Here is a 14,358-nt window from a genome sequence, read left to right on the forward strand (position 1 = left end):
GCTGCTATCGTGAGCCTCCTTCCCCTTCTTTCTCCAACTTGTGTTTTTCCCACACAATATGAATCAGCTGTTCATGATGGGACTCTTGACATGTTGCGCAATTGGTCCTTCGGTTGCGCTTGTGTCCTCTCAGACGCCTCCCCGCGCACATGCGCAGTCCTTGGGCTTGCCTTCCATCCGACTCCAAGCTTTGTCAATCGTATTTGCCTTTGCATCCAAACCAATCTGCGCCGTATCGGCAGATCCTTAAAGCGTAAGTCAACCCAAACATATTTTTTTCAAGAATGTTCAATGCAGGCCCACTAGTTGGAAAAAGACATTGTGATTAATATGAAATATGAGTTAAGCTGCAAAATTCACCCGTTTTTACCCATCTCAGGGGGCGGCCATTTTGTCACTTCTGTCGACTGAAAATGACATAACAGTTGCTCAGGGCTCAGACAACCACCAATTAAGGCTCACTTGTTTTCTGAATCTGAGCCATGATTGGTCATTATCTGAGCCCTGGGGGTGTGTGATGTCATTTTCAGTCGACAGAAGTGACAAAATGGCCGCCCCCAGAGATGGCTAAAAACGGGTGGATTTTGCTGCTTAACTCATATTCCACAAACACAATATTAATCAAAATGCTGTGTTTCAACTAGTGGGCTTGCATAGAACATATTCCTCCAAAAAATACGTTTGGGTTGACTTCCGCTTTAATACTGAACTGCCCACCAGCGCAACCGGGGAGACGGCAGGTGGCGAGGGCGTGCCGTAGTGTCGCTCTGGATTCGGTGGCGGGTGCATCGCGCGGTCAAACAGAGTCACCGCAATGCCACAGCTGTTCCCCTCACGCACACTTTTGTACACACACCCACATTTGCCATTGTGAGTCAGGTTTGCGTGATGCATTATTCATGGGAGGACGCGTTGATCTCGGTGAGACACCTTCAACAATTTTGAGACGTGGCGCGCTTAACGGCTTAATGTAGTTGCTGCAGTTTGCGTCTCGGCTGGCTGATTAAAACGGCACTCCAGGCCTTGTGCTGCTCTGCCTCACAACGGATTAGCCGTTACAAGGAACGTACGTGGCTTCCACAGCAGTTGATTAATATTGCCACACATTTACCTGACACATTTCATATTCGACCATCTTGCGCAATACGTTTTGAGGGAGTCCAAAATGACGCCAAAGAGGTGTCCCACCGTTTCCAAAAAACACAGCCGAGTTTTTTCTCATTTGTCATTCTTCACTTTGTTCCACTCATGCAAAACAGCGCTTACAGTACAACTTTTCTGCTGTGAGTGTGTGTGAGCACTGCCAATAGACGAACAGCCAGCAAAGTGCCACCTCAGCACCTGGGCCTGAATGATTAATACCATATTGATGGTCTCAATTAATTTCCTATTACACAAGCAGGAGGCTGCGCTCGCTCCGTCTCTGTCGCAGTCCCACACTTGTTTTGGGATGTCTTTGTGGCAGCTGCTGGATGGAGATAGTTTGCTTTTTTTTTGTTTGTTTGTTTTTTTTTGCCACCTCGCAATTTTGCATGTGCCAAACATGCACTTCAACACACAAGCAGGCAAACACGCGTGCATACGATGACACGTCGGCTCGCTGGTTGCATTTCACACACTTGCTCATGTTGAAATCAAGAAAACGTAACATCATCCTCTTCTTGAATCATTCGATAGGGGACTTTGTAGCAATGATGCAAAAATAAAAAAAACCAAAAGAGTCCCAGAGATCTTGCTAGTTCTCTTTGTACAGAGCAGCAATTTTACCAGCCCCTGCTCACCTGATTCCGCGCCGTATTTTATTTTTTTTCTTCTTCTTCATCTGAAACTAGCGGCAACCCAGCGTTACGTTTCAACTCCGAACCTCTGCTTTGGCTCTTGCACATCAGCCAGCTGGCCTGCAGCACTGCTTGGTGTTTGTAATAAGCGTGTCTATGGTGCTGATTTATTCCCACGACGATCCCTCTCCGAGCTGTGATTTGACATGCTGTTCCCGTGACTTTAATTGTCAGCGGACCTGCTCAGTGAATCAGCCGACAGTCAATGGTGCCCCCACAGAGAGCTGGAGGAAATGCCATATTTGTCAATCGGTTCATCCGATTTCTGCTGGTGCCTTTTCTCCCTCGCTCGCTCGCTCGCTCGCTCTCTTCATTATCTGCCCATAAGCTATTCATGACGTCTTATCTCTGGATAGTCCTTTCTTCACCCCATAAAGCCCTCCATCTTTCTCTAATACGCATTGTTTATCACAAACGTGCGCTTTCATTCTGTCATACACAAGCACAGTCCCTTTTTTTTTTTCATTTTTTCACATGGCCCTACGCATACAACATGTTGCTAGGAAACCGTTTCATCGCTTTTGTTTTGTTTTCTTTTTACCCAGGAGCTGACACTGGACACCATTTGCATGCCGTTTGCATGTGCATGTAAGACGTTTTTTGAAACGGGGCTCCCGTGTTCATCCCAGTAATAATAATGAGCCCTTCTCAGTCACTGAGAGTCGCAACAGTCCTGAAGCCAACGCTGCTGTCATTTAATGTATGATGTGTGTGCGTGTTGTGCACGCACCTCTCTATGTGCATTTCTGCTTGACTGGGCGTCTTTTTTTTGTTGCAACCTCAGTCGGTTTTTGTTGACGCTATTGTTGTTCAGCGGGCCATTGCAGAGGCAGATAACGGTCGACTTGGACACACAGCAGTCCTCACTGTGACTCCTTGTTTCCAAATGCGCCGGGCGCATCTCTCTTCCCCCCTCTGGCAACTCCTATGAAGTCCTTCGTCGCCCACAGACACAGGCGGAGGCACATAGATAGCGCGCCTCATCGACTGGCACGAGGAGGAAGCCGCCGCGCGCGAACAAATCCGACCCGCCGTTGATATGAACATGACTGAGAGCACAAGTGATGGAGTAGAAAGGCATTCGCTGTGTTTTTCACCTACAAATGAATGGCACCGTTCCCGGGGAGAAAGAGATGGAAATGAACAAACAGGCGAGGGGAAAAGACTAGGAGAAAACCGGGGGGGGGGGGGGGGGTCGGTTATTGTGAGGCTAAGACAAAAGAGGAGGAGAAAAGCAAGAAAGGCCCATGAAGAGAGAAGGCATGGTGAAACTCCTCGCAGTGTTTGAGAGGGCTCCCTTTGCCGTCCAGTGAATATTAGGATCAGCGCCACGGGCACAGCCGAGGCCATTATAGCGTGGGCGTGGGCTCCTGATGGACTTTTCTCTGCCTGCCCCCGAGCAGCACAGCGGCTCACTTGGGACCAGCGCGACTGATGGTGGGTAGAATTGTGGCTGTAAACGGTGGCTTTCGTTGTGGCCGCGAAAAGGGACTCCAATGCCTCACTGGCCGGCTTAGCGCCTGACTTAGCGCTTGCCCGCTTGGCATCAGGCGTGCTCCTCCATATTCAGGCTCAGCAGCGCTGGCCTTTTGCACGTTTATTCGAATGCACGCAGGGAGGCGCTTGGCACAGCAACAAACTCGCCTCCCTTCTCTGTCATGCGCCGCACACATCAAGTGTTTCAAAGCAGGGGAGGAGCCACACACACAAATAGGGGAAGACGCTCTCACAGGCGCCGAGGAAAGCAAAACGCACTCGCTTTCGGTATCTGCACAAACGCGCGCGCGCACACACACACATGCTCCGAGTTTCATTGCCCCACTCAGAGTGGAGCGGTTGTGCCCCTCTAAGCTGAGTTATTTAAAGCCCCGCTCTCAACTCCATGGAAGTGATTATGTGCTCCTGAATTAAACATCACAGGCCCCAGCCCCTGGCTTCCTCTCAAACACACTCCAACATGCTGGCCTCTTCCTGTTCCTCAAAAGTTCCAGTGTGTGCCTTTTATATCCCCGCACCAGTACACAAGGTAGCCGAGCTCGAGAGGTGGAGTCTGACCGTCCCTTAAATCAGGATCGCCTACCGTGCCATCTGCTCAGCTAGTCGTCTTTTTTTCAGACGCGAGACCGAGGCCGTTCAAGTTCAGCCTGGATGGGCTGCCGACCTGCACGCTGCAACATTTGAGCAGTAACGAGGGAAAGGGAGGCATGGATTTGGGAGCTGAGGCGCTACTCAAGATACGCTAATTAGGCTGAATCCGATTCACATTATAGATCGCTCTGCTACCCAGACAGGAGCTTCGGGCTATTTGCTGTCTTGTTTGGAGGCTGGGCATGAGCTTTTATTTACGTCTGTGTATCTGCTCATGTGAGGCTGGGCGCTTGCCAGCCGCTCCCGCTCTCCGAAGCGCAGCCGTTGGCAGGGAGGCGGGTGATGAGGGTTCAGAGCACAAGCAGGACGTCTTGCGGATGCCCTCGGAATGGCTCAAGCCGTTGACCTTGTAATGAGCGGCAAAGCTGTGGAGGGGCGCACTGTTCAAGTGAGCAACCTTTGGTGCCGGAGGCCAGAAGGCTCCCTAATGAGCGGCATACCCGGCGGGATCCATCGCCACGCCGCCGTCACCGCCTCGCATGCTGTGCGCTCGGCAGGCAAGGCGAAGCGCCCGCGCGGGAGTGACGTGCCGCCGCACAACGGCGCAAACCCGCAAATTCTCACATGCATAAATATGCATGTATGCACTCACTCGCTCTGCATTCATTGTGCTCGTTGGCCACGCGTATCGCCAAACGTGCAGACGCGTGCCTCCAGACACTCCTTCACACCGGATTTGGAATTCCGTGTAGAGGCACGGCAGCACATGCGCCTCGCCTCTCTGTTCGTGCCTTGATGCCGAATGTTTGTGACAAAACAATGGAGGGCTCCCATTTTGGGGATATTTTCTTCATTGAAAGGAATCTCCCAGTGACCTCGGAGTTCAAAGCGCGGCCGTCTACTCGCTGCCTCCTTCCCTCCGTTGCCTCGTTCCACCTTCAAGCGAAGCAGGCCATGTCTACTCGACTGTTTCCTCCACTTTGGCAGCCTTTGAAGGCCCAATTCTTCCTCTTTGTGGGATGTTTTATCAGAGGACAACAAGGTATCCCACAGTACACCCCCCCCCCCCTTCGGTTTTTCTGGCTTCCGTGAAGCATCCCCTCTCAATCAAGACCCTTTCATGTTCATGGCGATCTTATCACACGCGTGTGGCTTCTCAAAGCCAAAGCAGATGCAGACTCCACCCCCTTTTTGATTTGTTTCAGCTGGCCATTCGTGTGACTCCAACTCGGCTGCTGGCTTGTTTAGCTACGGCAAGTTGTTTGCTGGTTTTCGTGGAGGTGTTCCAAGACAGGCGCTTCGGCTGCTGGGATCACGCAGGCTTCACGGGACGGCGGACGCATTCACTTGACCAGCTTCACACAACAGATTCCACTCTTCGTCTTTTCCGCTGCACACTACGAGGTCATTTTAGCCGCGGGACTTTGCCGCCATCCTCGTCTTCATTAGCCAAACTTCCTCCGTCCGTCCTTCCTAGCGTCCTTCCTTCCCTCCTCCCTTGTTTCCTTTCTTCCTTGTCTAGTGGAGTAGAACAAGGTTTTGTGACCCGAGGACAAGGTAGGCGGCCACTGATGGATTGCAGGCGGCTGCCTGCGAGTGCGTGGGCGCCAGAGAAAAGTTGTTGCCTGGCTACAGCATCACCTTCATTCACTGGTTGCGATGGCGATATCTCGCATGTGCCTACTTGCAAAGGTGCGCTTGTTATTGCACATCAACTTCTTTCAGACGTCTCTCTTGCCAGCTACAAGCGTGAATGGTGGCAACGTTCGCCTTAGTGTGTTCGATTTATGCGAAGGCGCTCCCCCGCCCACTCAGCGGGTCTCGCTCGCGCCCCTGCGGCTGACTCCCCAAGACTCGACTCGCAATTAGCTGAACATCTATCCATCTGTTCGAGGGAGGCGCAATAACACGAACGCAAACACTGTCTGGAGACGCTCGCACAAACACGCGTGTAAAAAAGAGGCTTTAATGGTCGGCGCACATGTTCACGGAGCTCGTCGCGCCGCCGTGTGTTTATTATTAGACTTGAACCATCGAATCATACAAAACGTGCGCATTAAGACACGAAGCCAGCAGGCATCTGAGCATTTGCTTCCACCCGACGCTGAGTTGAACCGGGGCAACTGTCTGGGAAGTGAAAAGCCCCCCCCCAAAAAAAACACGCACAATAACAACCCAAAGTCCACGTTATACAATTAATCAATAAGGTAATGAGATCTCATTTTCTCTGGAAAAGAGTATCCGGGGGGAGAAGTTACTCCTCAGCCTTTTCCTACCCTTTTGTCGAGGTTGTGATATTGCATGGTGAAAAAGGAAATCAGCCTGTAGGAAATTAAATGAAATCACCATCTTGATGGATTTATGTGGCACTTTACATTTTCATTGGGTTGATTTGGTTTCTCTCTTCTCTTCCTGAATGCTATGGGGTGTCATGTCATGTCATCTTCCAAACCGCTTATCCTATACAGGGTCGCGGGGAGTTGCTGGAGCCTATCCCAGCCGTCAATGGGCGAAGGCAGACTACACCCCGAACTGGTCGCCAGCCAGTCGCAGGGCACACATAGACACTGTCACTGAGCGGGAATCGATCCCACGCTGCCCGCACACAACTCAGGCGTGTGTACCACTACACTATCAGCGGACTATTGCTATGGGGTGGTGTGCACCGGTTGGGAGGCCGTTGCTCGTCATAACAAGTGTGAAAGAAGGAAAACAAGATTGCGGGTCAACCTGCCCTCTTGCTCTACAAGACATTTCGAGTAGCGCGCACCTAAACACGCAGAGCTGGGCATTTGACTAAACATTTGCTGCCCGTTTATCGCCTACAGCCGGGGTACACTTCCGACGTCAGTTTATCCGCCATTTTGTCCGGCCGGACCAAATCGTAATTGCCTATAGGCCAGTCCGACTATCATTTTAAACGGGCTTCCATTAGCCTCAACGTGAAAATAGACGATTAGAAGGACGGGAAAAAATGGGCTTCCGTATATGCTTGGTCCGGCCATTTGTTAAAGTTTCCCATCGCCTATAAAATGGGCATCTGTCAGAGGTGGATAGGCGGACCGATCCGTTATTTCGGCGGTATGCCCAGCTCTGCCGGCACGTGTCACGCACACACTTTACAGGGCTTTGAATGAGCTGCAAAATCACCACATGCTCTTTTAGCTGTGGACGATTGTCACCCTTACATCGTCAAGCTACTTACACGCGCTCGTGTCGCACCTTTCTGCTTTCCCGTGTAAAGATGGAGGACACGGCTTTGCCGTCGGTGCAGCTGCCGGGGCCATCTGGGAGCACGGCTCGCCGCCCTGGGCCATCTGCATCCCAAGCGGGCCGCCGCCATTGCATTGTGTCCGCATCAGTGACAGGAGACAAGCAAAGCAGGGAGGGAGCGCACTGCTGACGTGCCGCCCTCTCTGCTAACGCGAGGTCATCAGAGAGCGCGACACTTGTTTGTATATTTGGGCTTCGTTTTCACGCAAGTAATTGTTTTTCTGGGCCCGCTCGCCCTCAGCCGTACCCCTGTCTGATGAAAGGGGAGAACGCGAGACGGAGCGGGGGTGTCTGCTCCCCTGATTAATGGTATACACATGGCGAGAGGGCGCACAGACCTACTGTAGCCGCGCCTTGATTTATTTGCCACTTAGTACTGATGAAGCTTCAACCTGCAGTCGCACACACGTTGTCGTTGCATTTTTCTCGATCAGCCTCTTGGCTCTTTCTTGTGTCTTGTTTAGCTGCAAGTGTAACGATTGATGGATTCTGTATTTTTTATTTGTTCCTATCTGTAGTACTTTTTATGTTTGGCTGATTTAATAGTGGTTGGCATCAAGTACAGTATGGGCATACTGTGCTTGGAGAGAACTGAGTTTTATAGGAGTCAAATCATTGACAGCTGCTCGAGTATAGTATAATGTGAGTGTGTCTGTGTGTGTGGGGCTGTGTGTGTGGGGGGGGTGTGCGTGCGTGTGTGTATACTTTTGTGTATATACACATTTATATACATATATATATATATATATATATATATAAATATACATATATATTAGGGCTGTCAAACAACTAAAAATATTAATTGAGTTAATCCCATCTTAAAAAATAATTGATCGTAATTGATCTCCAAAATATGCCATATTTTACTGCGAATTGTTGATGGAATGGAAAGATAAAAGACACAAGACGGAGCTATACATTCAACATACTGCTCATATGTAAAGTATTTTCTGTTATTACAACAACAAATCGTCATGAGATAGAGATAGATAGAGAAGCTTTGGTGGTGTGAGCGCGTCGCGTGTTCCTCCTCTTAAACTGACTTTACTAACACAAAACAAGACAGCCCTCTTCTCTACTCATCCTCAGTCGCTGAGGCAAACCAATTTATTCACATTTCTGAGATTTAAACCTGCCCTCTTCTTTCAAAATGCTTCTTTATACTCCCACGAGCGACACGCGTCTGCTCTGCTGCTCAATGTGCACTTCTAAGTGGGATAAATGCGTCAAATATTTTAACGCGATAAATTACAATTTGAGTTGACTTGTGTGTGTGTGTGTATATATATATATATATATATATATATATATATATATATATATATATATATATATATATATAGATATAGATATAGATATATATGGACGGAAAATAATGGGCTTCCAATTATGCTTAATCCATCTATCGTTTATGGCCTGCATAACGGGCGTCCGTCATAGGCGGATAGACAGACTGGTCCGTCACATAGACGGAATGCCCAACTCTGCATATCATTGCTGTCCTCTATTGACAAGCCGCCATGCACTGGGTCTAGTAATGTCATGTTCATCTATTAGCTCAACTTGGCAGCCGATTGATTTGCAGAGGAAACCTGGTAAGAAAAGGCTCGTTGCAAACGTTTGAGTTTGGCACCCATTTAGGGCAACGTGTCAACTCAAGCACGTGGGAGGATTTGATCAAATGCCATCAATGTCACACGAGTACACAAAGGCAAATCGCGTACACGCATGCATGGGGACAGGTCGGTGTTGACAGACGCATGGCCAGGCACATAGAGATGGATGAGATTATTGCAGATTGGTTTTTGTATCGTTTGTATATGTGCTGTTTCTAGTTTGACTTCTCATGAAGCAGCCGGCGCCTTTCAGAGCGGTGAAAGCACTCACAGCTGAGCCGCAACCATGTCCATGTGTCACTTGCACTCTTTGCTGTAGCATCCTGAAGAGCATCGAGCGTGTTCCCCGCGCAGCTGACACGACGCATAATCTCACCTCTGTTCTCCCCACAGAATCCTGACATTGTGCTCGTCCACTACTTGAACGTGCCAGCCATTGAGGATTGTGGCAAACCGTGCGGTCCAATCCTGTGTTCCATCAATACGGACAAGAAGGAGTGGGCCAAATGGACCAAGGAGGAGCTGATCGGCCAGCTCAAACCCATGTGTGAGTGTTTTGTGCTCCATTCAGAAAATTCCATGTGCAGCTTTTAATAGCAAACGCTCTGCTCTGAAATGCTCATTGCAAGGCGGAGAGAGATTTATTTGGTCTGCGGCGCCGGTGTCTGCTCCTATTAGCTGATTGCTACCTTTGTACACTAAGTGCCCTGAGCACCTCAGTCAGAGAGCATCTCCGCCCACTGACGTTTCCGTCTTGGACTATGAGCGTGTCGCCTTCCCGGGGTCATTTTCAAGTCGCGGGTCAAAGGGCGGCCCGTCCAACGGCGCTGGCTCGGCCCAAGAGCGCCCCTCCTTCCTGTACACGTGCGTCAAGGCACGGGAGGACGTCGCAATGTCTATTGAGTCGTGTTAGCGTGTGGGAGCAGCAATGTCTGATTCCCCGGGAAGCACCCCTCCCACTCAGCCACACGCACGCACCACCCCCCCCCCCCCCACCCCCACCCCCCATTGGATTGATGGATGTTGTTCTCATCTTTACAGATGTTCTGTTAGACGCTAGATGTGTTTTTTATGCATCTCTGGGCCTTCCTAAAGACTGAGGTGATGTTGTGGAAAAGGTCAGGGTCTTTCAGATGATGGTAATGGTCAAATTGGGACTTTGTACAACGTGCTCAATCTTCCAGGCATCAGTATACATGGCCATAACAAGCCGTCTGTGATTTAAGGGAAGCGAGCATGGGATGGCAGGGTGATGACTTGCAATAGCCAATTATTAGTGCTGTGTCCAGCTAAAGAGGAGCCTTAAAGGCACTCGCCCCTGCTCGCCGCGCACTGACAGGTATCATCACCGAGCTTTCGTCTACATCATTATCCTCCTCACTGCTCCGCTTCCTGTCACTTATAGGACATAAAGCCGCCGAGCAACAATGGCCTACAGTGTTCATTACATCTGTGACTTAATGTAAAACCAAGCACCATTTGCAGTAATGCGTTAAGTCATTAACTTTGGGAGTTGTTGGGACAAAGAGGGTGGCGCCTTCTAGCTACCGGGCTGCACGAAAGGGATCCATAAAGTGCAAAAAAAAAAAAAAAAAAAAAAAAGAAGAAGGAGAAAAAAAAAACACTCATGCTTTCTGTCTGTGTGCTTTTTATCTTTTCTTTCCTTTCTAACCTTCTTTAATGGCGTGCTTTAGTTAGCTCTGTGATGGAGCAACATTGTCATCTAGTGGTTGTCTCTGGTAGCACCAGGACATGATTTGTTGAAATGAGGTGGGACAAGCCTATTAGCTCAGTTTCCCCTCACAATTTATTTGGTGCACCTGCACCAAAAGCAAGCTGTGTCAAAACGTTAAAGCAAGAAACATATTCCGCATGTTGATACTGTTTGTCAAGATGTTTTGAAAGGCCTTTTCACATAGTACAGTGGATTGTCCTGACTGTATGATGGTTACGGGTTCTTCTTCCAAGAATGTGCAGGTACATTCAATTCAAAAAAAGGGCTTGAAGCCATAAAAATGTATCTCACTCATATATGACATCATTTGAAAAATGCAAATGCGGGCTCAGTGAGCAGTTTTGCCTCGTGCGGGAACATGATCATCTCATATCATGTGTGTCGGTCATTATTTTCTTAATCTGATTCCACAGAGGCGCTGCCGATAAGTTAGCGGACGACATTTCCCTCCTCTTATCCAGACGTAGCCAAAAGCATCTTTATTCAGTTTCAGAAAACTCGATAGTACAGACTACAGTGCATCGCAACGTCTTGAACCATGAATTTAGTTTCACGCTATGTGCATTTCTCAAAAATGGCTTTTCCCCTCGCACATGAGCCCCTAGTCGAATGTCACAGCTATTTCCCCAGAACAGCGCGATTGCCCTCTCCTGTCTCGCTCTTCCCTGTCTTTTTCAGTGTAGTATTGGCACCTTCCCAATTTGACAGCCTTAAAAAAGTGAAATGGGCAATGTATGAGAGGGTTGAGCTGGCTCTGGCCCAATGCAAGGACGCATTCGCTTGCCCAAGCACTAAGGCAGAGCAAGTTGCAACTCGAGCACTGTGCAAGGTGTCCTTGCGTGACCTGGGCCGCCCTCACACCCTCTGGTGCTGGATGAGAAGCATAACAAGTCAAGAGAGTGAGGAGAAGCCCAAAAGATTGGCGTCATTACTCAGTCACGCTACACTTGTATAGACAAGGCAGCCAGCTTGATTCACTCCTCTGCTCTCATGCCATAAACACGCAGCTCCTGCTCTCTCCGCAGCCTTGCCCCCAGCCTGCTGACAGATAGCGCTTGAGCGCCTTTAACAAATACTCAGACAGACAGACAGACAGAAGGCTCTTCTCCAGGCTGCAGAGACACAGCGGGTAAGGGAAGAAGAAAACAAGGCAAGCTGATGCCATAGTGAAGAGTGGCAACCTGTTGTTGCCATGTGTGTTCCCTGCAGTTTTTCACGCGGGTGCTGTGATGTGCTCGTCGGGACGCCGAAGTGATTGGCTTGTGTTTTGCTGCCTTTCATGTTGTTGCTATTGAGATCCGGACTACAAGCCCAGGTGCTGTCATTTTTGGCGGAAAATCGAGGAGCAGCACGGCACACGTGATTGGGGCTCGACGATTAATTGCGTTGACGAATACAGATTTTCTGATTAAAACCAGGTGCTCACTTGACTATTACCCGAATGTGAGAAAAGTGGAGACATTCTTAACGTGTGGAGGTAAAGGCCCTGAGGGAGCATCCACATTAAATTGTTCAATTGGATTTTTAAAACAATCATTTCAGTGTTGTGTCGATGTGTGGCTCCCAGACTGAATACATCCCGAAACCGCTGTGGAGCCTCACAGCTACTTTGGTGGAACGGGGATGTCATTGTCCCACCTCTCTACAACTGAATGTCATGTACGTTCCATCTGTACATTCCACCCCCCCCCCCAAAAATGTTTTAAAAATGCGGCTGCGCATGACGCCGTGGGAGAGAGGCAGAGGTTTCATAATTCCTAAACATTATTTCAAGCTCATTAGCTGGCTAATTTCCTATTCACATCCACTTAGCGGCTGGGAGTATCGTGAGTGGATTGACAACTGTTCACCTGTCACCCAAGATAGCATTTAGCCAGGGGACATCACGAGAATATTTAATATTGCGTTATAACGTTATACTATTGCGTTTTATTGCAAAACTTTTGCGTTATAACGCGATACGTTTTCAATTTCTTTTTGCGTTACTTGACAATAATATAATTATTGCAAAATAATGCAATGCGATTTTAGGAGGAGAATGAAGGACTTCCACTTCCGGGTTGTAGCTTTAATAGAGGCGCCACGTAAACCTTATCCCTTCTCTGCTAAGTATGTCCTTGTTTGGGACATCTCTAGAGTGTAAAAATATCCCCAAACCATCTTTCAAACAGCGTCGTCATACACTTAAGCCATTACGATACCCTCCCGCGCCCCCCGCAGTTCCACCCTTCTGAACGCGCGTAAAGGTAAATTTTAAAACACAAAATGTAGACTAAATGCAAAGATGCTGATTATAGGCTGCGTTCAGAAATTAGGGCGGATGCACAAAGTATTGAAAGCGTCTTCTTTTAAAGAAGACAAACAATCAACTTCCGCGGTCTGAGTGAAGCAGCATGTTCGGAGCGTATTTCCGAACACCCCACGATGAGGGAACAGGGATTTTTGGGGCCAAGAGCTGTCTAATATTCATGGTCTTGGTTTTTGAAAAACAAATTACCCTTCCAAAAGCAAAAGTGACAATTGTAACCAATTTGACTTAGATGGAAGAAAAATAGCAAGAAACCCCACGAAATAGAGAGGTAAAACTGCAATAGATTAAGTTACGGTCACGAATAAAAATCTGCAATAGAGTGAATCCACCACAACTGAATGCAATACAATACAATATAACTTTATAGCTTTATACAGCGTATTTCACAACAGCTAAAGCTGTAACAAAGCACTTTACATTACAACAACAAAATAGCAATAATATAACAAGTACAAGCAATAAATTACACACAAAAAACTATATACAATAGGCACTGCATCTGGTCTTTTCCCTTCTATCTGAGCACTTTCCTTCCAGAGCCTTTCTTTACCTTTACTGTCTACTTGCTCTTGTCCACATTCTGTACCCATCTTTCTTGCATGCTTCAACAAACAATAAAGTGAAATATGGTGCTCAATTTAGTTTGATGGATGATGATGAATGTGCTCTGCTCCAAAAATCTGCCTTTTTTTCCCCCCTTTCTTCAGCAGTCTAATAAACAGTATCTATTTCCAGCCACTCGAAGAGATATCCATCTGATAAGACGACATTTAGGCTGCTTGGCAAGTAGAGCGATGAGGTATGATTAGAGTATTCGGCTGTCTGACTGAGCTCGCTAGGAGGAAGTCTCTGTCTGTTGGTGGAGTGCAGCATCATCCGGGTGGCGTTTCATCCCGGAAGCTTCCCCTGTCGTCAGAGTGGAGAATTGGGGCAGGGTAACGGCAGCGCGCGGAAGGCGTGGGCTTGCTCTCCCTTTGAGCAGCTCTCACTGAGAGCACACAAATAGCATGTGGGGAAAGAAAAGGCAACTTTGACAAGGAGAGGTGCAGGAGAACGACAAGGCGAATTGTTGGTCAGGAACAGCCAATCGCAGGGAAGAAGACGCAACATTTTTTCTTTGTTGTTGTCTTGAGTGTGATGGGAAGCGCGAGAGAGGGACAGCAGGCCCGAGAGTGGTCCGTTTGCCTCCGGGCCAAAGCGGCAATCGCCGTGAGGTGTCGCGTGACCAACATTGCTCTTGTCAGGTAGCCGGTAGGGGGGCAGTGGGTGGGGCGGGGGGATGGCGTGGCTGGTGGTCTGACGTGTGTGTCTCCTCCTCCTCTCTCCCGGCAGTTCATGGCATCAAGTGGACTTGCAGCAACGGGAACAGCAGCTCTGGCTTCTCAGTGGAGCAGCTAGTGCAGCAGATACTGGACAGCCACCAAACTAAGCCACCTCCCCGGACTCACAACTGCCTCTGCACGGGCACGCTGGGTAAGGGCTTTAGTGAGTGGGGAT

The 14,358-nt window shown here is 48.7% G+C and overlaps 1 protein-coding gene across 5 annotated transcripts in view; it reads left to right on the forward strand.

Moving 5' to 3' along the window:
- camta1a (calmodulin binding transcription activator 1a) overlaps window positions 1–14,358 on the forward strand; it is a 297,075-nt gene that overhangs the window by 250,110 nt on the left and 32,607 nt on the right. For 4 of the 5 annotated variants that reach the window (XM_086037916.1, XM_086037898.1, XM_086037908.1 and 1 more), the window contains exons 7-8: window positions 9,209–9,362; window positions 14,194–14,334. In XM_086037916.1, coding sequence (XP_085894042.1) covers window positions 9,209–9,362; window positions 14,194–14,334 — 295 coding nt within the window. The remainder of the gene's footprint in view (window positions 1–9,208; window positions 9,363–14,193; window positions 14,335–14,358) is intronic. The other variant, XM_086037934.1, reaches the window with a different exon arrangement.

The sequence above is a fragment of the Filicampus tigris genome, chromosome 1 (genome assembly GCF_054856515.1).
Source record: "Filicampus tigris isolate MCC_2025a chromosome 1, RoL_Ftig_1.0, whole genome shotgun sequence".
NCBI classification, from domain to species: domain Eukaryota; kingdom Metazoa; phylum Chordata; class Actinopteri; order Syngnathiformes; family Syngnathidae; genus Filicampus; species Filicampus tigris.